General features: G+C 35.4%; 4 protein-coding genes and 1 long non-coding RNA gene across 11 annotated transcripts; 4 read left to right on the plus strand and 1 right to left on the minus strand.

Moving 5' to 3' along the window:
• The first annotated feature begins 3,108 nt into the window (after positions 1-3,108).
• Positions 3,109-4,644, plus strand: LOC111016897 (S-adenosylmethionine decarboxylase proenzyme). Its single transcript, XM_022292457.2, has one exon. It carries the CDS (start codon positions 3,252-3,254, stop codon positions 4,326-4,328), a length of 1,077 nt encoding a protein of 358 aa, XP_022148149.1. The 5' UTR covers positions 3,109-3,251; the 3' UTR covers positions 4,329-4,644.
• A 2,383-nt stretch (positions 4,645-7,027) lies between these two features.
• PSRP3/1 (Ribosomal protein PSRP-3/Ycf65) lies at positions 7,028-9,442 on the plus strand. The gene is made up of 2 exons (XM_022292406.2): positions 7,028-7,411; positions 9,027-9,442. Exons 1-2 carry the CDS (start codon positions 7,082-7,084, stop codon positions 9,306-9,308), a joined length of 612 nt encoding a protein of 203 aa, XP_022148098.1. The 5' UTR covers positions 7,028-7,081; the 3' UTR covers positions 9,309-9,442.
• A 459-nt stretch (positions 9,443-9,901) lies between these two features.
• Positions 9,902-11,908, minus strand: LOC111016871 (uncharacterized). Its single transcript, XM_022292427.2, has 5 exons — positions 11,600-11,908; positions 11,405-11,508; positions 11,126-11,297; positions 10,917-11,039; positions 9,902-10,832 (listed from the first exon to the last, which is right to left on the minus strand). Exons 1-5 carry the CDS (start codon positions 11,789-11,791, stop codon positions 10,194-10,196), a joined length of 1,230 nt encoding a protein of 409 aa, XP_022148119.1. The 5' UTR covers positions 11,792-11,908; the 3' UTR covers positions 9,902-10,193.
• LOC111016872 (uncharacterized) lies at positions 11,727-14,527 on the plus strand. Its single transcript, XR_002602227.2, has 3 exons — positions 11,727-11,863; positions 12,049-12,115; positions 14,057-14,527. It is a non-coding gene; the product is annotated as an uncharacterized LOC111016872 (long non-coding RNA).
• A 1,559-nt stretch (positions 14,528-16,086) lies between these two features.
• Positions 16,087-22,802, plus strand: LOC111016925 (ALG6, ALG8 glycosyltransferase family). Of its 7 annotated transcripts, XR_015793075.1 has the most exons (9): positions 16,087-16,231; positions 16,782-17,220; positions 17,321-17,504; positions 17,620-17,727; positions 18,125-18,286; positions 20,968-21,220; positions 21,313-21,613; positions 22,092-22,223; positions 22,425-22,802. XR_015793075.1 is itself a non-coding variant. In XM_088128098.1 (8 exons), exons 2-8 carry the CDS (start codon positions 16,814-16,816, stop codon positions 22,108-22,110), a joined length of 1,434 nt encoding a protein of 477 aa, XP_087984224.1. In that variant the 5' UTR covers positions 16,087-16,231; positions 16,782-16,813; the 3' UTR covers positions 22,111-22,423. The 7 variants fall into 7 exon arrangements, 6 of the variants coding, with proteins under 6 accessions (XP_087984224.1, XP_022148193.1, XP_087984225.1 ...); XM_088128098.1 differs by lacking the exon at positions 22,425-22,802 and having other exon boundaries at positions 22,092-22,423; XM_022292501.2 differs by lacking the exons at positions 22,092-22,223; positions 22,425-22,802 and having other exon boundaries at positions 21,313-21,920.
• The last annotated feature ends 648 nt before the right edge of the window (positions 22,803-23,450 follow it).

Here is a 23,450-nt window from a genome sequence, read left to right on the forward strand (position 1 = left end):
CATGTTTAAAATTTTTAAATTAGTTAGAGAATAAATGAATTAAAGTAATGTTTCTTAACTATTCAAATAATGTAGTAAATATAAAAATAGAAAAAATAGATAGATAGCTTAACCAATTATCTACGCTATTTATTAATATTACATAAGGAGAAAATAACATTTATACGAGTTTGAACATAGATCTCCTATTCTAATAGAATACCTTGCTAAATCATCAAATCATCAATTTTAAATTAATGGATTGTTGGATTTTTAAATTGTGAAAAAAAGTGAAATTTGAAATATTGATAAACAATTGAATATTACAAATTTAATATATGGAAATTAAATTTGTAACTTTTAATTCACATGTACGTTGAATTTTGTTTCATTGTGTTTATTAATTGTTATTTATCTCTTTAGTTGTTATGTTTCTTCATTTGATTAAAATTGAAGTTATATGTTTAAATAAATAGTTAGTTTCTTAATTGAAGTTATATGTTTCATTTTGAGATATACCACAATTGGGTATTATCCTCCTCCCACAAGAGTTATTATCTTCTTTTAAGTTGTTCTTCTTGTTTATGTTGAGAGCAAATATTTAAGAGTTATGCTAGATCTGAGTAGTTCGAGGTTGTAGTTCTACCAGAGTTAATTGTTGTGTCCTATTGAGACGATCGCGGTAGACTGCTAGCAACTTGTGCAGAGCAAATAATTGTCTTTAGGTTAGTGCTTTATTTATCAAGTTTAGTATTCATCAAATTGTCAGAACTATATTTTGTAGTCAGTAATCTGTTTGTCAGTATTACACAGTTTATACATACAACGTATATTTACGAACATGAATCACAATAAATTTAATATTTATAGATACCTTTAGACAATATTTTTTTGAAAGTAAGTATAAATAAAAAATGATCCATGTGGTTGTTTTCTTAATTATTTAAATACTTTTTAAATAATAATTTTATTTTTTATTTTACATTTTTAGAATCATTTTTTTTTGAAAATTTTTTAAATAAAGCTTATAAACATAAGTTTGACCCATATATTTATTTGTTTTGTTATATACTTGTTTTTAGAGTGTTTTTAAAATATAGATTTAAAAACTGAGGTCTCACTCTCTAACCATTTTTTTGTTTTATATTTTTGGTGATTAATTTCATAAATACTACTTTTATAAGCCTAATTTTAATAAAATACTAGTTTGTTTTGTTTCTTTTTTTTTTTTAATTTTAAACATATTAAGAAAAAGATGAAAAACATATCAATAGGATTTGAAAAAGCAAGAATAATTAAGGGAAAAAAAAAGAAAAACGAAATCGTTAACGATGTCAAAACAACATGGAAATTTCTCTACTCAGAAGAATCGATATGATTTAAAATTAATTAGTTTCCTTGGTTGAAAATGATGCTCTATTTTAGAAAACCAAATATGAATACCAAACGGAATCGGAATATTTCTTAAAGCAGAGATTATTATTTAAAATTTTAAACCGAGTAAAAACCAAAAAGGTAACTATTAAAAAATATTTTAATATCTTAGCACCCCGCGTTAGAAAACGAACAAGGGCAGAGGCGTCATTTCACAGATCTAGAATATGGTAGCGTGAAGACGAGAGAGAAAGTAGGGCAGAGGCGTAATTAAATCGAAAACTTGTGGTTTTTCCGCTGAAGTTTCGCTATATAAGTTCCCCCTTCTCCATTAGAAACCTCACAAAAACGCAAACGATCTGCTGCCTCTTGAATTCTCTGATTTCTCTCAACAATTTGTTTGATCTGTTCTCTTCCGCTTTGTCGTTATCCTCAGCCCTTCTCGCAAGTTTTAGGGGTTTTCCGGGTTTCTTTCGCCGCCGCTCATCTCTCTGGTCTGTAAGTTTTTGTGTTTTATGATCTCTTTACGTTGTGGATTTCTTATTTTCTTTGTTCTTCGTTCGATTCTGATTCTGGGTTGCGTTTCTGATCTTGATTTGGTTTTAATATTAGGTTTTTATTGGAGGAGGTTCGAAGGAAAGGGTCTCTCGGTGTTTGACTGTTGCACCGATTTTATACATTTTGTATTTATTGGTACGTCTTCTTTTCTTTTGTGGATGTTGAGGAAGATTGATTCACTGATTGGAGTCTTTTATTTGTGCGAATACGATTGATTTTTCGTTGCGTTTTGTATTTAGGGTTTTATTGATTCATATGTGTCGATATGATGATCTTGATCCGAATGGACAATCGATTTCTGAAAATCTCAATAGATTGAAGTTTACGTTTTATCTGCACAATTTATTTGGGTTATAGGGCTATGTTTTCTCTCTCTTTTTGTTCTACGTTTTTTCTGTCGGTCTTTGATGGTGCTTGCATGACGACAATTTCGAGGACTACCGTAAAAAAGAAGGGGTTTCTCTTTCGGAATGCAAAAAGAGGGTTGTAGTTAACTTTTATATAATATATCAATAGATTAATAGGAGGAATATCATTTGGTTTTTCTTTCACGGATTATGTCTTGCAAATGTTGCTTTGATTTGTGCGCTTTTTCATAAAGTACTGTTTCATGATTGCAGCTGTATGCTTATACAGCTTTTATTTGTTGGGATTATGTTTTCTATGAAAACAATGTTTGCCTTTTACTCATGACTTCTTGATTTTCTCTTTCATTCTATTTTTGTATTTTTATATTGTTCTTCATTTGAATCATCTATTGATTGAGGTCGAGCGAGTTACTTTTTTTCCATCGATAAATTTCCTTGCGCTCTGATGTAAATGAATCGGTTTTCCCGTCTATGAATTTTGGTCGTGTGTTCTATTACGTGTATTTTTTTCTCTTCAAGGTGAGGCTTTTCTGATCTCATTTTTGGTTTCATCATTTTTGCAGGAGCGAATGATTTAATGGAGTCTAAAGGTGGCAAGAAGAAGTCTAGTAGTAGTAGTAGTAAATCCCTTTTCTACGAAGCTCCCCTCGGTTACAGCATTGAAGACGTCCGACCACACGGTGGAATCAAGAAGTTCAGATCTGCTGCTTACTCCAACGTATGTTCCTACTTTTTACACAATCCTGTTTGTTATTGTAGCTTACTATCTGTGGGTTGGCTGATGACTAATCTCTTTTCTTCTTCTTCTGCAGTGCGTGCGAAAGCCATCCTGAGTTCTGCTGAATTCCGTTCACCTAGCCCCGAGATCCTTAGTTTTGCAATAATTTTTAGTTTGTCCTTTTTATTTTCTACTCTCTACTTCCCAAGTTCTCTCGTTCAATCTCAACATCATTTACTTCCCTTTAAGAAAAGATGACGTTTCCAACCTCTGCGATCGGATTTGAAGGCTATGAAAAGAGGCTCGAAGTTTCATTCTTTGAGCCGGGTGTTTTTTCTGACCCAAGAGGCATGGGTCTTCGTGCTTTGTCAAAGGCACAATTGGATGAAATTCTGACTTTAGCCGAGTGCACCATTGTCGATTCTCTGTCGAACGACTATCTTGATTCATATGTCCTTTCAGAATCGAGCCTCTTTGTGTACCCCTACAAATTCATCATCAAAACTTGCGGCACTACTAAGCTGCTCCTGTCCATTCCAGCTCTGCTGAAGTTAGCTGATTCTCTATCTCTTACTGTGAGATCTGTGAGGTACACTCGTGGCAGCTTCATATTTCCTGGTGCCCAGTCCTTCCCCCATCGTAGCTTCTCTGAGGAAGTTGCTGTCCTTGATGGCTATTTGGGCAAGCTCGGCCTTGACAGCACTGCATATGTGATGGGAAGTCCTGATGAAACGAAGAAGTGGCACGTTTACTCTGCTTGTGCCAACATGGGGAGCAAAAGCAACAACCCTGTATACACTTTGGAAATGTGCATGACCGGCTTGGACAAGGAGAAGACATCTGTCTTCTTCAAAACAGACGCGAGTTCTGCTGCTGCCATGACCAAAAATTCCGGTATCAGGAAGATCCTCCCAAAATCTGAAATATGCGACTTTGAGTTTGACCCTTGTGGCTATTCCATGAATGCCATTGAAGGAGATGCAGAGTCTACCATCCATATCACTCCTGAAGATGGGTTTAGCTATGCAAGCTTTGAAGCATCTGGCTACGACTTCAACGAAGTAAATCTGTCCCAGCTGATTGGGAGGGTGCTGGCATGCTTCCAGCCATCTGATTTCTCTGTTGCCCTCCACTCCGATGACTGTGGTGAGAATCTGGAAGACTTGCTTTGCGTTGAACTGAAGGGGTACGAAGGTGGAGAGAAGAGCTGTGAAATGCTGGGGGAAAATGGAACCGTCATCTACCAGAGCTTTATGAAGACTGGAGATTATGCCTCATCTCCGAGATCAATCCTGCTGAAATGCTGTTGGAGCGACGATGAGAAGGACTAGGGAGTTGGGAAGTAGTAGTATGAACTTTCTTCAACTTTTTGCTCGCGATTTATCTACTATAGTAATGAATAATGAAAAAAAAAAGTATCTTGGGGTTATGTTTCTGAAAAAAAAAAACTAAGCTAGCTGCCTTTGGTGTGGTTTGTGCAGCATATTAGAAAGTCCTGTCTGTCTGTTTGTCATTAGTGTCTTGTTCTTTGTTCTTTTTGAATAATTCCCGGTTTGGGAAGGCTGATCGTGAGAGTCTGCCTTAATTGTGTACGTTTTCATTCTATCATGTTATAATGGAAACTTATTGTATTTTCTTGTTTTTAAATCGTGGGTTATACTTTTGATTGCTTTTTAATGGAAGTGATGTTCCAAGTATTAGCAAAAAGGGAACAATAATGAGGGGACAAAAGAGTTGAAAAAGGGCGATTTTGGGTGTCATGATGAAGAAAATCACAGGTGAGGTTGATGATTTCCAACACTCATCTTGAAAAGTGCAGTGGGTTGGATTAGTGTGGACCTGATCTGATCTTGAGTGCATAGAAATTTGCCATGGGAACTTGCCAACCTTGAAAAAGGGAGAAAGAAGTGGGTTGCTTTGGTACAAAAAATGGTACATAAAGTGCGGCGTTGCTTGATGGTGTTATTGGGTGACCATTACAGCAATAGAGTTTCATATTGGGGGGGGGGGGGGGGGGGGGGGGTGCCAAAAACACTTTAGTCATCAGGATGAAAGTGCTTTTTGCAAAAAGTACATAAAAGTGCTCTATGAAAATCTCAAAATCTCACTTGTAATACAATGTTGTGGAAATAGGTTGTTTTACCACATTGATGGTGTTATTGAGTGACCACTACAGCAAAATACATTTACATATTGCGGTGTTCATCGAATTATGTGACATGAATATGGAAATCAAGATTGTTATCAAATAGTCTTCGTGCAATGTAATTAAAAAGATGAACACCAAGATCTTGATGTTATATGAGAAAAGATCTTGATGTAACTTGATCTAATTGAAAAATGTAGCAAAAATTGCTAACAGACAAGTGTATGAGTATAGTTTTAATATATATGGTAAGTGAATATTGATATTGTATTGGGTTTATAGCTCACTTGAGTACCACAAGTAAAATATGCAATAATAAAGAGAAAAATAAGGGAGTAATTGATTTACCTATTAAAACTACGAACAAATTACTTAATTATTCAATATTAAATGAACCATACATTAATTAGGTAGGTCGAGAACTCAAATGACTCTCTCAAGCACAAGTTAATTCTCTCTACTAATTAAGAATCTAATATCCATATCTAGTTCCAACAACAATTAAGAGCTTTAATAAATAAGTCTTTATTTATGAATCTCCGGTTTTAAAATCCCTTTAGTTATGCACATAGTTCTAACTCTAAACCACATCATAATCCTAACTCTAAACCATCTCAAGAACGTGAAGAGTGAATTAAAAGCATTAAGCATAGATAAACATAAATAGAACCTTCGTAATCATTCAATCCATAAAAATCAATGGCTCTACATCAATCTCCAAGACAAAATATTTAGCTAATCATATTCATAATGTAAAACAACAAACATTCAAATGAAGTTCCATAACAAAACTAGAAAAATCAAGGAAAAATAGGAAGCTAAATCCGTTGTGTTGATTGATCGTCTCCGAGCCAATCTCCATGATCTTGAACCTTGAAAATCCCTTCGCTAAACTCCTTAAGCTCTTTTTCTTTCTATTTTTAAGTTATCTCATGTTCCGTTCTCTAGATAGGTAAGAAGACTCCAAAACAGTGGATAGAAAATCTAAAAATTATATATATATATAAAAAAACACCGCGACAGCGCCATGGTGCCTCAAGGTGGGCGAAAATAGTTCGAAGCACCATGGCACCTAAGCACTATCCTCTTAGGTCTTGGCTGCCCTTTTTTCCTTCGTTCGGCAGGTTGCTGTTCTCTCAATTCTTGGCTTTTTTTATGTATTGTGTTGGGTTCTTTATTTGTTCAGGCGATGATTTTCCTCTCAATTTGATTCATTTATGTCTCGTTTCTTCTTGATCATTCATTATTACAAAATATGTCTAATGTTAGATTTACAATATTTTGATTGAAATAGGTACTTTAATAAGTTATGTGTAGGTGGGCTGGAGAGTTATTAATTAACAAGGAATAAAAAAATAAGGAATGTGGATATGGAGAAATTAGTTGGGACAAATTTGCTTAAGAAGGGACATCGTTTTACCTTCTAACTCTTTTATAAACATTTTTGTTAAATTAAAAAATTTCGGAGGTAAATTAGGGAGGAAATTACAAACTTTTTACTTTTTAATATAATTTCTGACCTAAAATGAGTGTAAAGAGGAAGTATGTCTAAAAGGAAATTTTACAAAAAAAAAAGTGTCAGGAGAAGAATTATTATTATTTTATCTAATCTTCTTGATTAGAGAGACATACACTCAATTATTGTTGAGCTATGCTAGGGTGGGCGGTTGGAGAGAAATTATTAAAAAAAAGGTTTGTGTATTAAAAAAGTTAGTGAGAGAAAGCAGAGTTTAAATTTGGGCTCTGCTACGCCTTAGGCAAGGTCTTGGGCCTGGGCCGGGCCGTAAAATCTCTCTTAAATGGGTTTGGACTCATACCCGACCCGACCCGACCCGACTTATCTTCCAGCTCCTCCGATTAAGAAGAAATACAGATAGCAGCTTCTTCTTGCTCTTCTTCTTCTTGAATTTCTCCTTTTATCTCAGAAACAGAGTCACCATGATGTTATCCATGGCAGTTCAGCTTCAGCCCAACATCAATTTCTGTCTCAATACCTCCAATTTCCCTGCTCAGAACGCCACTTCAAAACCCTTTCAAGTTCTTTTTCCTGTGAAGCAAAGAACCACCGCCTCCTACTCCTTGTCTCCCTCTTCTTCGACCTCTTCCTGCATTGCCCACTCGCATTATTTTTCTGGATTTAAATTCAGGCGCCAAAACTTTAGAAATCTCGAAGTCTCTGCTCCAGCTGCGGCCACCGAAGCTGTAGAAGCTGCTTCAGAATCGCCCGTCGTTGATGATTCCGACTCCGTGTCTTCTCCTGTTAAGGAGGTATCTCTCTTCTCACCCATATGCTTGTTCTGTTTAGTGAGCTGAAATTAATTCTTGTTTTGTTTACTTGATTGGGGTTGTTCAAAACTTGGGGGAGAGCAAGGGGAAGTTTAGTAAAGAAACAGCATCATTGTTGTTAAGTTAATGGAGAGAGGGACGGATTAAATTGGTGAACTTGGTTTGTCTTCCTCCATCTCTGGTATAGAACTCGGTTAGTTGAAACCTTGTCGTATTTATTGAAACTGTACCACGAAAACACTTGAATTCTTTGAAACCCAATTGCCCACTATAATTTGGTTCGTGGAGTAGACTTATTATTTCTATACAATGATGAAAGGTGTGATGTAAACGAATGCTCTGTGAGTTACATTTGAGGAAAATACTAATGAGAATGCTGGTGTTGATTTTGATGAAAACCTAAATGATAACTAAATTTCGAATGAACATATGGAAGAAGATCAATTCTAACCCTCTAGTTAGATGATTGAGGCAACTTTAACCTTAAAATGTTAAATCTCATTAACTGAGCCTTATGTTTGAATAAACAATGAATTAATACCATCGTTGGTTGAGTTGCTATTTCCTTTAGGTTTGTGGTTAGATGTGTGCGTTGTTGTGATGGGAATTGGGATGTGTTATTTTTGTGAATGGTCATTTTTATTGTTGGCTTCAGCAATTCTTTTGGTTGGATTTGGATGCTTTGGTGTTGGGTTGCAGGTATGTCTTTGGTTGTTTGACTTTGTGACTGGATTTGGGTGTCTCATCGCTGAGTTTGGTATTTTGTAGTTGAAAAATTTGAGTGCTTTACTTTCTGAATTTTGAGTGATTTCTTGGTTGCCTTCTTAGCAATTTTTTAGTTTGATTTTGAGGAGGATGTTAACTTCACCAATTATTCAAGTTTGGGACTTAATTTCATGAATCAAGAACTTTAAGATTAAAATTAACTCACCTAGCTAAGTTCACGTGGAATTTTTTTTTTTAAGGGGATGTTTTTAGTTGTTGTTAAGCTTAGGTCTATGAAGTGTAAGATTGGGAAGCTTAGATTTGTTTAATTTGTATTTAGATTTTGCTAAAGAACAAGTTATAAATTTTGCATAGAGTACCTTTGGTTCAATTTCAAAAGGTGGTTTTATAGTTTGGATTTATGTAACTCATGGAATTAGCAAATTCATAACCTAGAATAAGACTTATAACTTGGATATACGAGTAAGCTCACATACTAAATATAGGCTTACCTCTTGACGTTGAGCTGCACAAATCTAACTTGTGTGTCAAACACGTCTTTTATGTAACACAATACAATATTTAGAACAACTCTAATGATAAATATTTTTTAAAACAAACCCATGCAGTAATCATATTATTTCTCCTGATCTTTACTTTACCGATATTAGAGTCTTAGAGAAAATCTCCCTCTCTTTGCATCAATGTCAAATACTGATTTTATAACAGAGAATTTCTTTGTTATTCTCATTATTTTTATGTAGCAAAATGCAAAGATAATTTGGATTTTGATTTTATAGTTCCCTTTTGCTTATACAAATGAAATGTTGAGCAAAATAGATTTATTATGGAGGTCTCATGCAAAATAAATGTTCACTTTTTGATGTTGTAGAAGCTTGGAGTCGTTGTGAAACCGATGGAAAAGTCGAGGCTTGTGCTAAAGTTCATATGGATGGAGAAGAACATTGGCATTGCACTTGATCAGATGATTCCTGGTCATGGTACTATTCCTCTTAGTCCATACTACTTCTGGCCTCGGAAAGATGCATGGGAAGAGCTCAAAGTTTTACTTGAGAGCAAACCCTGGATTTCTCAAAAGCAGATGATTATCCTTCTTAATCAGGCAACTGATATCATCAATTTGTGGCAGCAGGGTGGTGGCAATCTGGGTTGAGCTCAAATGTAAAAAGTTTCAGGAATTTTTTATAGTTGTCTTAGATTGTGACTATTCTTGAATCCTACGGCTGTTCTGCTGTTCTTTTTCGACTGTTATGAAGTAATATTATAAATCATTTATCTTTTGTTGTATATTTTATTAATTATGTAAGCCATCTAAAGTTAGTATTTCCAGTCGAAAAATTAGTTCGTAGTGAATATGAAAATCTGTTATTTTCTGCATCTACCTGGAAATTTTTTTAGAGAAGTTTAAGGATTTTGTTACATTACATTTAAGCATTTTTGCTCTGACTACTTAGAACTGTAAGTTGATGCTTCCCTCGTAGCTTTAATAAGTTTGGATTTATGAAGCTTGAGATAATTTATATTTGGGTAGTCCAAAAGAATATGTTACAGAAAGTGAGAAAAAGGTGGGTTTATAAGACTAGATATATGTAATATAGTTTATATAACTTGCGGGGTTGACAAACCCGTGTATAAACATAGGCTTGGCTTCCTAACCTTGGATGACATAAGCCTAATCTGTGAGCCAAACAGTTCCTGAATGCATTGATTTCAATACTTTACTTAATCAACTAAGTTTTCTTGTGATTTTGTTGATCTGTATTCAAGATTTTAATAGGTTAGTAGATTGGGGAAAAGTTTGCAAGACCCACGTATTCTTCTTGATTCTAGCATTAATTTTATTGTATTCAGATAAAAAGAAATTGAAACAATAATAAAGTTTACATGTCTAGCCTAGCAAAATTTTTTGTACCCTTTTCTTTAGAATTTAGAAGCTATTAACTGTATACTCGGTCCCTAGTTTCTTCATGTTTGCTTCCAATCGAGATGTTATCAGCCTGAGATTTCAGCAAAATCCACTTGAAATTTGGCAAGAAATTTACTTCGATTCACGAACTCTGATATCCTCATCTGAAATTTCAGTTTTACTGGCAAATGCATTTTCTTTACTGACCAACTTGTCATTCTCTAGCTCATTCTGGGAGATTGAATCTGGATTTGATGAATCCAAATTTGGATCAGATGGCTTGCTTTCTTTGACAGGTTTTTCTGGCGATTCGCCTGCATGTTCGAGATGAGTTTCTTGATTTCTTTCTGCTATGTCTTCATCTTCACATTCTGAGCTCGAACTTTCATCAGGATGAATTTTTTCAAAGCTAAATATGTCATCGGAATGGTCAATCTTACTGGGAGGCGTGCTAGCTTCTTCTATATTAAGTTTAGGTTCATGGGAACTATCCATATCTGGGGTCATGCTTCTTTGAAGATGAGAGTCATCTTCTACATCCTGAGATTCAGACCTTGAAAGCTCGATTGCAGCTCTAGCTGCTACTGCTGCATAAGCTGCTGATTGGAAGGCCTCTTGAGCCGCACTAGCTACATCGTTGAACTTCTTTGCTCTCACTAATTCTGACTCGTTCTTGAACATTTCTTCATGTAGGTTATTGGTGGCGTTTATGACTTCAGGATTATCCAAGTCTGCTGATGTCTTGGCTTCCAGTTTCTGATTTAGCTGTTCCTGCAGTTAACAACTAAATTTTTACTAAAAGGATGACTTAGAAAGTTTCATTTGTTATTACATTGCTGCTTGAAATTTCCTTACCTTGATGGTTATTTCAGGTTCTTCCTCTAAATGCAGAGTAATGCCATTCTCAGAAGCAATTTCCTCGAGCACTTTCAGTTTAGTTTCAATGCTGGGCTGTTTTGTTGAGAACTTTTGAATCATCTAAAACATGGAATTTGTGGTTATTAAGTAAGAAGATGATATATACAGGCAACTAGTTATTGTCTTGCAGTTGATATCAAACTCACCTTGAGACGAACTCCGCAGTTGTTGCGTAAATCCACAGCACTGCTGGCGAACTCTCTCCCAAATTTCAACTCGAAAATCCGGCGAATCTCCTGAAGTTCTGGAAACTCTCCGCACCTAGAAGCTGCAAAGATCAGAGTCGATATGGCCTCCTTAACTTCACCCGGGCATTCCCTGAAATTTAAGCAGAAAGATAGTCAGGCTAGGTTGGGAAGGCCCCGATTCAACGATGTTGACAAAGGACGAAGACTGGAATTCAACTGAAGCAAAGGAAGGCCTACTTGCTCATCCGAAGAAGATCCACTCTTTCCATGAGGAGGTAGCAGTAATCCTCTATCATCCCAAGTGCATCCAACATGTTACTCTCCTTGATCACAATCTCAACCTGATCATCCACGTCCACATATAAGAGAGATTAGAGGCTAAACAAAAGCATAGAGTTCAGAGAGAGCAAGAGAGAGAGGGATGCAAATTACTCTAAGCTTAGCGCGATGTTGGTGACCGAGGTTCAAGAGCTGGAGAACGTCGGCCCGGGCGAGGGAGCTGCGGGCTTGGTGCTGGTTCTTGAGGATGGCAGTTCTGGAAATGGCCATATTAGCGAGAGCCTTGAACTTGGAAGGCTTCAAATGCCTGTTCTTTCCCAGTAGAGCATCCAGTTTCCTTCCCATGATTGAAAAAACTTTAACTGCTGATTCTTTTTGCTGCTGTCTGGTTTGTCTGTGAGGAAGCTCTTGAAGGAGGTACTCTTTTGTTGTGATACATATATATATTTGCAGGGAAGATGATAACTGTTTTTTTTTTCTTTTTTTAGCTATCACATGCATGAAATATTATTTTTTGAAAAAGGGTCAATAGGACTATAGGACAGAGACTGGGCTCCCATTTTTTGACTTTTAAATAGGTTTTTGATTAATCAAATTTCCAGGTTTTTGAATGGGCCAAATAGAGACTTGACCATGGCTGTTGGCGGGCGGCTTTGGGAAGCTTCTGAGGTATTATGTTCTGTCCACCTCATATTATTATGATTTTCTTTTTCTTTCATCCCTTATTTAATGAGTGAAAAATGCTTTTAACTGATGAATAATATGTATATTTATTTGGAAAATACTTAGCTCCTTAAGAGTGATGACCAAAGCTTGTCCAAATATAAACCATCATGGTTGGCTCATTAATCCAAAGGAACTAGGGTTAATTGAGAGGAAATGAGTTTAAACTATATGATGACCACCTACCTTAGGAATTAGTAATTCCTATCTGTTTTCTGATACCAAATGTTGTAAGGTTAGACGGTTGTTTCGTGAGATTAGTGGAGGTGTGCGCAAGCTGTCCGAAAACTCACGGATATCAAAAAGAAAAAAAAGGTCCAAATATATATATATATATGTATTGTGGTGTTTTTGTTGTATATTTAAATATTTTTAAGTGGCTTTTAGTAGAAGCATTTAGGGGTGAGCTTGACATAATTGTTTTTTATAACGGAAAGTCCGAGCTCTGCTCCCTTGTACTTAAGGGCACCCATGCTTGCCCCAAAGATTTTTTGGTATTATGCTTGCCAAAAGATTCGAATATGAGACCAATAACCAAAGGACCTCAAAGCTCTTACCAATTGGACTATCCCTTCGTGGCGGGAGCTTGACATACCTTTAAATTTAAGTTATTCTTATTATTATTATTATTTTTTAATAATCATCTCTCAAATATTTCTTCAAAAGTGATTTTATGTTAATCTGATTTTTTAAAAATACTTTTATTTATTTATTGCCAAAATGCAAAGGTTTCTTAGAAAGAACTTTTAGTCTTTGAGGAGATTATATCAAACATATACTCTAAATGAGTAACTCATTCAAAAGTGTTGGAAAGAAAAATGTTATTTTTTAAAAAAAATTTAAAAAGTACTTTTTCAAAAATTATTCCAATCACACACTTAACCAGGGTTTTTAGAAAAAGAAAAAAAATACTTTGCTTAGAAGTACTATTAAAAGTTATATTAGACTCATTTTAATAAAAACTTGAATCCCTAAATGGTCGTGACTTGTAATTTACTTTTTTACTTTTTTAGAAGTTAGAACGCACTGTGAAAGTTCGTTCTTTTTTCTTTCAATTACTTTTAAAACGTTGGTATATTGTGTTCCTATTCTCATTAATTATGTGTGAAAGTCTAAGCATTGATTAAAAAAATTCCATTAGCGAGAACTAATTTAGTAAAGCTAAATTAGCTTAAAAAAACATTGATCTTAGAGAACAATAAAACAAAAAGGCAAAGCATTAATGAGGAAAGGAAAGTGTGGGCACAAAGAAAAGGTAGTCAAAATGTTCTCCCACACGGAAACATTTGTATTTTAATGAATGACATATTCTTCCATAAACAAAATTGTACCCAAAAAAAAAAAAAAGAATTGACAACTTTATTGTAAATTTATGTTCTAGATGTGTGGCTCTTTTGGGTAGGGCTTGAAAGTTCGTACTACGACTTTCAAGTAAAAAGTACAAAATATTTGAAGTCTGTGTTGATAGTGAAGGTATCAAATTAGAAGGGTTTACTTTTTTTTTTTTTTTTCTCTTTTATGGCCACATAAGTTAATCGTATATTTATACATTTCTTCTTTTGTTATAACGAATTATTCACTATTTGTTAACTTGAACATAGCTCATAGCTCAACTAGTCAAAGTAAAGTTTTTCGAAGTTTTTTGAGTTTGGTTTCTTTTGACAATATTGGATGCATCAAAAAGTTGAGGTAATGTATTGTTGAGTAGTTACCTGTATTTATTAAAGAAGAAAAAAAAATTAAAGATCATTCGTTCCATTTTCATTTCCATCCTTTCAAACTTTCCCATCAAGCATTGAATTAGCACAACGCGTTTGCTTTGAATCAATTTTGCCCATCTGATTTGCTGGTTAAATTAGTTCTTCTACTTGTGTATCTCATGCTCAGGTGTCGTTGATCGTTTCGATATGATACTAGAGATACACCGATTCAATCATCATGGGATGACCTAGTGGTAATAAGGGTCGTTGTAAATAGCAAAGGGCTTAGAGGGAACGTGTTCAAACTATGGTGGCCACCTACCAAAGATTTAATATCTTACGAGTTACCTTGTCAACTAAATGTAGTAGAGTCAGGTGGTTGGTCCGTGATTAGTCGAGATGCGCGCAATCTGGTCCGGACACACGGATATAAAAAAAAAATAGAGATACATCGATTCCTTTATTTCAAATTAAGGTAGTAGGTGCAACGATACTTGGAATGATAATGTTAAACATTACCTTTAATTGTTTTTTGATTGTTCACATAACATTGGTTATTATTGCCAAAGCGAACATAGCTCAGCGGTAATTGGCATATACCTCCACCCATGAGGTTGCGAGTTCGGATCCCCTCCCCAACATGTTGTACTAAAAAAAACATTAGCTATTATTATTATTTTTTTCTAAAATATTATTTTATCTTGAGTATTTTGTATCTTTTGTATTTAATAATATGTAGATTGGGTAGATGACAAGATATTAAGATTATTAAAACATAGTTGGGATGACCCAACTTATTCTTGCCACTGATGATTTAAAGATGATTGAAGTTTTTCTATTATATTTATAGGACATATTTGTCCGTCTTGAAAAATATATTATATAAGTCGATGCTATATTAATGGTTTCTATTCTCAATTTTGAAGAATAGAAGATATAATTGGGAAGAGCTCACGATGGTTTCTTGACATGATAAAATAATTCTACTTTGTGGTTACGGGGGATGAGGATTGAAAATTTAGAAGCATTTTGTCATGTGTCTAATGAACGAGACAAAATGCCAACCTGAGTATCTATATCCGACTAAAAGGTCGTAAGTTCGAATCTCCAAATGTACTTAAAAAAATCAAATAATTAAAAGTAATGATTATTTCCGTATTAAAAAAATTATTAATAACTTTACGGTTCCTACCTCTTGAACTTTAAAAAACAAAACTTTGTTCCTCAAGCTTTTGGAGAATCATCCATTTTACATGATTTCGCTCGTCTTCTTCAAGCTCTAGGCTTGAACAAGGTTTGCTTTGTTTTGTTTTTGTTCTTTCCAATTTTTTTTTTTTCGTTTTTTTGTGTCCTTTTTTAGTATTTAGATCGCAGAATTTTGAGAAATTTATGGAGGAAATCTCCACCATTTTTTTGGGTGCACAAGAGATTGCATGTTTCATGGCAGATATAGTTAGCTAGGGAGGAGTAAAACAGTTTTTATTGACGTTAAAAGATAAATAATTTGAGAATGGAATGTGATGACGGTTTTATGCTGTTGGATATATGAAAGAGAAACTAAAAAGTATAGTTTAAAGCCACATGTGGAATAATTTGTTGGTGCTATAGTCTAAAGCTTTCTCCTCTACGTACTCCTGGATTAGAAAATCTAGTAAGAAAACACGAACAAGGGGGGGCTTGAGCACCAAAAGCACGACATCACCATTGGGCCACAAATCAATTTTTTTTAACATTTTAAACACAATGTGCATATTAATTCTATATGTTGTTCAAAGTTGAGGGGAGCTCGAATCTCCTCTGGGCCCAACGTGCATCCGCCCTTGGCGGTGCTAATGGGGATGGTGGTGATCTTTCTTTCTTTTTGGCATAAGGAATAGACATATCTCACACACATATGACATTTCATATCGTCTTAAAAGGAAGATGACGAGAGTATTTTCGAATTCCTGGGTCGAAAACAGTGAGGTTAAATCGATCCAAATTTTTTTGTTTTCTTACCTAATATTTTAGAGTAGGAATTAAATTATTACAAATTTCAAGATACGAAACTAAATCGTTACTTTTGGGTAAAAAAGTCATAAATAGACGGCAAATTATCCCGAGAGGCGCGTGATGACGAAACGCCCAACCCAACTGTAGGACATAGCGGAGAAAAAAGAGAATGAAGAGGGGCAAAATCGTCCATCATGAGGTGGTGTGCTTTAACGTCATAAACTGAACCGCACTCCGTGGCACAGTGCCCTATTCTGTTCTGTATACTCACAAGCAAAACTCAGTTCAGTGGAACGGAAACGCGCGAAGTTTCCAGGATTGAAGGCAAGACTCAGATTTTTGTTCTTCAATTTCCTCTCTCCACGTACTGGTAAGACTCAGATTTTAATTTTGATTCGTTTATTTCATTTTCAATTTCTTAGATTTATGAACTCTTTGTAATTTCTATCGTCACCCCTCCCCCTCCCCATCCTAGATTTCTTTGATTGAATCATGCTGTTATAAGTTCAATGAGGTAAATTTCGTGGTTAATGAATAATTGGGACTCGGAGTTCTTGAATCTACGAGGCAATTATTTTGTTTCACTCTTCAATGGATCTTCAGTTCTTTTTGTAATGAAGTTTGTGTGTTTCTCTAAAGGAAAACAAAAATGGGAATTGAATTGATCTCTGATACTCTTAATTATTTGCTCTAAGCCGAAACCGAAACCGAAACCAAACTGACAACACCGATTCATTTTAACCACCTAAATATAATTGGAGGCCGTAACATAATTTCCTCTGTTGTCAAAACAGAAATGAGTTCATTGATAGGGCTTTGTTAGGGTTAAGTTGCAGTCAATATCGCGTTCGTGATAATTTTCGCCATTTGGGGTTCTAGAAATTACTAAATCTAAAATGTGATACGCTTCTTTCTTTAAGATTTTTTATGCAGATTCTCTAACAGGTCAGCCATGGAGAAAGGAGAGGAAGGCAAGATCATGAAAGACATGGTTAATGTTGACAACCGTGACGATGCTGCTTGGTGGTTGATTCACAAAGGAGTGAAAGCTACATTTTTGTCCATATCTTTGTTTGCTTTGCTGGTTCGAGCGGCAGTCTGCCTTCATCCTTACTCTGGTGCTGGCAACCCTCCCAAGTTTGGGGACTATGAGGCGCAGAGGCATTGGATGGAAATCACCATCAACCTTCCAGCTAAGGACTGGTATCGGAACAGTACCACCAACGACCTCAACTATTGGGGACTTGATTATCCACCCCTTACTGCCTATCAGAGTTTCATTCATGCTCTATTCCTCAAGTTATTTGATCCAGAGTCGGTTTCACTGTTTACTTCTCGAGGTTATGAGTCCTATTTTGGGTGGGTATGATGCTATTTTTCATCTTTTATTCAAATACTTTATGTTTTTCTTCAAACTTTATTACATTTTGAGTTTCCTACCCTGTTGGCTTCTTTGCAGAAAACTTCTTATGAGATGGACGGTTTTATCCTCTGATGTGCTGATTTTCTTTCCTGCAGTTTTCTATTTTGTTCTCGCATATTTTAGTAGTAACTCCAGCTATCGCAAAAGTGATATAGCATGGCAAATTGCAATCCTTCTGCTCAACCCGTGTCTCATCTTAATTGATCATGGCCATTTTCAGGTTTCTACCTCCGAGCATTGCCTGTTTTCCACGTGTTTTCATTTTTCATTTGAAACTTGGAAGCATGCAGGTTTGACAATAACATGTATGATTTACGTTTTCTCCTTTCTCACAGTATAACTGTATAAGCTTGGGCCTCACTGTGGGAGCTATTGCTGCTATATGTACGGAGAAAGATCTTGTGGGTAGTTTCCTATTTACTCTTGCTCTGAATCATAAGCAGGTGCGTTTCAACTTACTCATCCTTAGAAGTATTATACCTTAATATTCTGCTTTTCTTGTTTGTGCGCTGAATAGTGAACAGTGATCAGTTTTGAGACAATAACATGTATGATTCATTTTCTGTTGGCTTGGGCAAGATTTCTTATGTGTTGATCTGGCATATTAACTCAGAGGAATAAATAAATAATATAATATTAAGTAGATACATCCGTAAATGTCTAACATTTTCTCAGTAGGTTTAAATTCACTTTTCAATTTTGCCCTCAACTTTGTCTGACTCATTTCTAGGTTGTGAAGCTGAGGATAGTAATAAATTTAATGGTTGAAATTTCATTTTTTGAAATTTTTGTGTAGTCACCATAACTAGAGTGAATCTTTTACTACCTGATGTCTTGCAGATGAGTGCATATTTTGCTCCTGCATTTTTCAGCCATCTCTTGGGGAAATGTATGAGGCATAGAAACCCAATTGTTGAAGTGTTAAAATTGGGTTTGGTGGTCTTAGGAACTTTTGCTATTATTTGGTCGCCGTATCTTCATTCAGTGGATGACCTTTTGCAGGTATAAAGAAATGTCCAATAATGCATTCATTATTTTTCACTCTTTGCCAAAATAGTTTCTTTACTTACGTTTATGCTTTTTTTTGGGGGCGGGGGGCATCCACCAAAGTAGTTGAGAAGGAAAGAGGAAAAAAGGATCACACCTTTTTTGAATAGAAAAGAATTATAAATTGTTGACCACTTTTACTGGATGAAACTTCTCGCTTGGCAGGCATCCTCCAAGTGCGTACATACTGAGTTCTGACAAGCTGTCAAGCTGGGAAGTTAGAAAGTTTTAGGCCCCCTTTTGGTTCTTGAGTTGAAAGTCCTTTTATGTTTCAAGAAACATCGAGTACAAATATGATAGACAATTGATATGAGTTCTGACTTCTAGCTGTAATATGCTTGATATGGAAAGAGAGAAAGTTACAACTCCTTTTCAGACATTTGAGTAGTTTGAGCCTTGAGGCTCTCCTCAAAATGGTACTACTTACATGCATACCCTCTGCAAATAATTTCTCCCAGAATATTCTCTCCCTAATTGAACTACTATGAGGGTCCCAATACCTTCAGAAACAATATAGTAAATTTCCCTCTTTATTTTTCATGCATTTCCCCCTCATGCCTTTCTCATAGACAGACATTTTTGCTCCCATGGCTTGTAATGTTATAAGACACAATATTATTTATGAAGCAGTCCTCCAAACAAGGGAGATTTGAGAGCTCCCCAACTCTCCTACAAGCACTCAACAGAGCTTTTCAGAATTGACGTGAAAAAACCATACCCACCCCTCAGCCCACATTCTCTGAAAATCCTTATTCATCTAACGTCACCGCAATTAACTCCCTCATCTCATGGCACTCCCTCTAACTAACAATATTGGGCTCACAATAATTCTCTCCTTACTAATTACTTGGCCCCTCTTTGCCTCCCACGCTTACGTGTGTAGTATTTAATGATTTGAATTCTATCATCATACTTTCACTAATTAAAAGTTTGGCCTGTAGATGTTTTTGCTCCCATGGTCTGTCCCCTTCGATGTGCCGCCTCTGTCTCACGAATGCTGACAATATTGATCACATCTTCCTCCATTGGCCTTATGCCTCTAGGAGCTGGTACTTTTTGATGAGAGAATTGGGTATTTCTTCTTGCTTGCCCAAAATAGTAGGTGATTGGTTTCTTCAAGTGCTCCCAGGGTGGTGTTTTAAAGGAAAGGCAAAAGTCTTGGGGGGTTGTGCCGAGCTCTCTTTTAGTGCTTATGGAAGGAAATAAATCAACAAGTCTTTAACAATATAGCTTGCCTTCTTGACAGTTTTTTGTAATTTTGTGCGAACTATTTCTTCAATGTGGTGCCTCAACCATTGGAAATTCTAATTACAGTCTAGCATTGATTACACAAGATTGGAAAGTTGTAATACACTAGTTATTTTTGGAGGGGGCTTCCTCATCCCCTTCCCGTAGGATGTTTTTTCCTCTGTTCTTAATATTTTCAGTTTCTTATTGAGAAAAAAAGCTGCATTTTGCAATTTTCTACTTATTAGGCCACCTTCATCATCATGAGTAGGTCCAATGGTTGAACTCAAATGCCATCAATTCAACTCAAATCTGTCTTTGGCCCATTCACAAAATATCCCCAACATATTAGGAATATTTGGTAACAGAGCAACTAACATCTCAAAATGTTGGATAAAGTCTCTTACCTCTATTTTCTTGCCTGGGACATGAGAACTACTTGTGCAAGATTTTCTCATGTTAAATGGAATTGGTTGATTGAGGTGAACTTTAGTTCTTCCCACTTTCATAGAGGTTGCCGCCACCCAATCTGTTGGAACATACTAGAGCTTCCCCTTCCATACTTAGGACTATTGCTCTGAATCTCTTTGATTCATCCAGCTGGTTGGTCTCAAAGTATTGTGCGGCTTGTATATCCACCCATGTGGATTGGTTCGGTCAAATAACAACAATTCCAACTTCTGAAATGATGATTCATATGATTTCTCATTTTTCTTTCCTTCACTAGCTTCCTGATTTTTTCTTACTAACTCTTCCCATCTTTGAATTGATCGACTTTGTAATGGTTCACTAAATCTCTTCTTGCCGTTTCAAAAGTTTGACTTACTTCCGTCAAAAGTACAGTAATGCTAGAATCTTCTAGACTTCAGCTACAATTCCTAATCTTGTCTCGATCGTGCTATACATCTTCTTTCCTTTTGGCGTACTCGGACAGAGCTCTGATCCCAATGGATAGAATAGAAATTGATATGAGCGCTAGTTGTTACATGCTTGATGTTGAAAGAGAGAGATAAGAGTTATGAGGATCTCTCTAAAGTGCTACTTACTTGCAATACCCCTTGTAGCATACATAAAACACACGGGTCTAGAACCAAAAAAAAAAAGAACACACACGGAGCTAGGGTGTCTTATTTATCCCTATCAAATTAAAGTTAGAATACGTATTTGGTGGTACTAAATCAAAACATTGTTTCAACTATGGTTGATTTCAGTTCCAAAAACCTGGAGGATTTTAAAATGGCAGGAATGAGACATTGCTTAAGATCTGTAGCGTAATTATCTTAACAATACGATTTAACATATTGGCAGTACATTATTTTATATCCATATTTTTCTTCTCGAAACGTGCTCGTGGTCAATGTTACCATCCATTCTGTTTTTTGAAGTTTAATTCAAGTGTGGTTGCTTAGGTTCTATCACGTCTTGCTCCCTTTGAGAGAGGAATATATGAAGACTATGTGGCAAACTTTTGGTGTACCACATCTGTTCTTATCAAGTGGAAGAGATTGTTTTCAGTAAAATTACTGAAGTTTCTCAGCTTCACTGCTACACTGTCTGCTTGTCTACCTTCCATGGTTCAGCAGATTCGTACCCCAAGTAAACAGGGATTTCTTTATGGCCTTCTATGTAGTTCTTTCTCATTCTACCTGTTTTCATTTCAAGGTACATGCCCCTCTCTCTCCTGCCAAGTTGGATGACTTTTAATCTGAAGAGACGAGATGGTCTAATTTGCTGTTTATGAATAACATTTGCAGTGCATGAGAAGTCTATTCTTCTGCCTCTTCTTCCTGCAAGCATGTTGGCTCTGGATGAACCTTCATTATTTAGACATTTTCTGCACTATGCCTTGCTTTCAATGTTTCCTCTCGTAGTTCGAGACAAACTGGTTCAAGCATATCTTTCTATTTATGCACTTACGTTCCTTATTATCAATGCATCAAATCAAGGACGTCAAAAAATGGGAGCATTTCTTTCTGGAGGAGTTCTATTTGGATGTCTCCTTTTTTGCTCACTCGTTCTCCACATCGTTTACTTGGTGGTGCGCCCTCCTGAGAGGTACCCCTTCATCTTTGAGGCGGTAATTATGCTTCTTTGCTTTTCTCAATTCATGTTCATTGCTGTCTTTACCAATATAAAGCAATGGACGCTGTCGAAAGCTGTTCCACAGATGGACAAGCAAAAGTTTAATTAATTTGCAATGTTTCTGAATTAGTTACATACTTTGTGAGTTTACATCTTTTTTTTTTCCTTAATCAAGAATAGAGTATCTTTATGTGCTTGTTTTAAGCAGATACAACAGACCAGCGGCCGTACAAATTACCTTTTTTTTTAATAATTTAAGAGGTTTACAGGTTCTAGTGAAGCTTTTTTTTTTTCCACCATTAGGATGTTCTTTCTTTCTTGACTATATTTTTTGATCCTTCTGAGTTTATTATGAATGTTATATGAATATAGCTTGCAAAGAATTGCCTCTGAGTTGATCGTTGCCACTGTTTGATATGGAATCTAACATCTCTCTTCTAATTTCTGAAAGAGAAAAGAAAAGAAAATAGGGTATGTATGGGATTCGATGAAAATCAGTTTGGTTGGTGGTATCTCCTCCATCCTTTTGGCTGTGGGTGTTATCTCTTCCTCTTCAAAAGCAATGAGGAGTCGAGAAGTCTAGGTATTATTCTTGTGGATTAGATTTCTTTCTCGTTTTGTTGGATAAGTTCTAAAATTGGCTCATTTTTTGAGTTGCCATTTTTGTAGCCCTGTCTTTTGTTAGTCTGCTTCTGTGGGTTGGCTCTTTTATATTGTTTTTTTTCCCTCAATGATAGCTCGGTTTCTCGATTAAATAAAAGGGTGTCTCCTTTTCATTTCCTAGGCTTTCTATCTGCAGCTGTGGAGTAAGCTTCTTAATTTGTTTGGTTGGTCTTCATGTTGCTGAATCTTGTCAGTCTGTCTTGTTCTGGTTTATGTAGCCATTTGTTGAAGGAGAAAATAGACCTTATGAACTTAATATGAATGATGAAAGATCCCATTTAGCTTAAGAGAAGTAGAAGTTGGAAAGAGGGGCTTTCATGATGAGAGTTTTAACCTGAATGGGCCTTTTTTTTGTTTTGGAACTTTGGTCAGCCATAATGGAATTTTATTTTATTTTATTTTTTTTAAGTATTTAGTTGGAGTTTGGATGCATAAGCCAGGCATGTTAATTTTTATTAATATGGTTAGTTGAATGACAATTTGGAACTATATGTTAACATTTTGAGTTTCAAATAAACACTAGAGATGAACACGAGGGATCAAATAATAGAATAATTGTTAAAATAGTGTTGGAATAGAGTGATTTTTGAATAAAAATATTTTTTCTATAAGCACTTTTCGAAGAATTACTTAAAGTGTTCTTATGAAAATATATCATGTTTGGTAATAAATAAAAAATATTTTTACAAGATTGGATTAGTTAAAGAGTTATTTTTGAAGAAATCAAAAATTGAATTTAAAGCGATTGAAATTGTTATGGTTCAAGTTAGATGATTATTTACGAGAGGATTATTTAGAAAAAAATGGTTAAATTAGGTGGTACGCAAAATTCAAATATGTGACCATTGATTTATTTGATAAATGAATTATGATTAATTGAATAGTTAGTTTTAAGATATTGTAAAAATTCTTTGAACTATAGAAATTACTTACGATTACCCTCGCATATTTCATAGATGGTTACAATAAATCTCAAGTAGTAGAGTTTATTTTTTTATTTATTATTATTTTGAGAAATATTAGTCTTTAACTTGAGCAAAACAGTAATAATTGATATATATTTCCAACCAAAAGATTGTGAGTTCGATCACTCAACATGTACTAAAAAAACTTACTTCCGCATGTACTAAAAAAACTGAAACAATTT

Source organism: Momordica charantia, assembly GCF_013281855.1.
Source record: "Momordica charantia cultivar OHB3-1 chromosome 8 unlocalized genomic scaffold, Mcharantia_2.0 BLBB01000008.1, whole genome shotgun sequence".
In the NCBI taxonomy this organism is placed as follows: Eukaryota; Viridiplantae; Streptophyta; class Magnoliopsida; order Cucurbitales; family Cucurbitaceae; genus Momordica; species Momordica charantia.

Coding starts and splice junctions, on each gene's coding strand:
- PSRP3/1 (XM_022292406.2), top strand. CDS start 7,082: ATGATGTTATCCATGGCAGTTCAGCTTCAGCCCAACATCAATTTCTGT. Junction 7,412..9,026: donor TGTCTTCTCCTGTTAAGGAG/GTATCTCTCTTC, acceptor TTGATGTTGTAG/AAGCTTGGAGTCGTTGTGAA.
- LOC111016897 (XM_022292457.2), top strand. CDS start 3,252: ATGACGTTTCCAACCTCTGCGATCGGATTTGAAGGCTATGAAAAGAGG.
- LOC111016925 (XM_022292501.2), top strand. CDS start 16,814: ATGGAGAAAGGAGAGGAAGGCAAGATCATGAAAGACATGGTTAATGTT. Junction 17,728..18,124: donor TTGCTCTGAATCATAAGCAG/GTGCGTTTCAAC, acceptor GATGTCTTGCAG/ATGAGTGCATATTTTGCTCC. Junction 21,221..21,312: donor CTACCTGTTTTCATTTCAAG/GTACATGCCCCT, acceptor TAACATTTGCAG/TGCATGAGAAGTCTATTCTT.
- LOC111016871 (XM_022292427.2), bottom strand. CDS start 11,791: ATGGGAAGGAAACTGGATGCTCTACTGGGAAAGAACAGGCATTTGAAG. Junction 11,298..11,404: donor GATCTTCTTCGGATGAGCAA/GTAGGCCTTCCT, acceptor CTTAAATTTCAG/GGAATGCCCGGGTGAAGTTA. Junction 11,040..11,125: donor ACTGCGGAGTTCGTCTCAAG/GTGAGTTTGATA, acceptor TCCATGTTTTAG/ATGATTCAAAAGTTCTCAAC.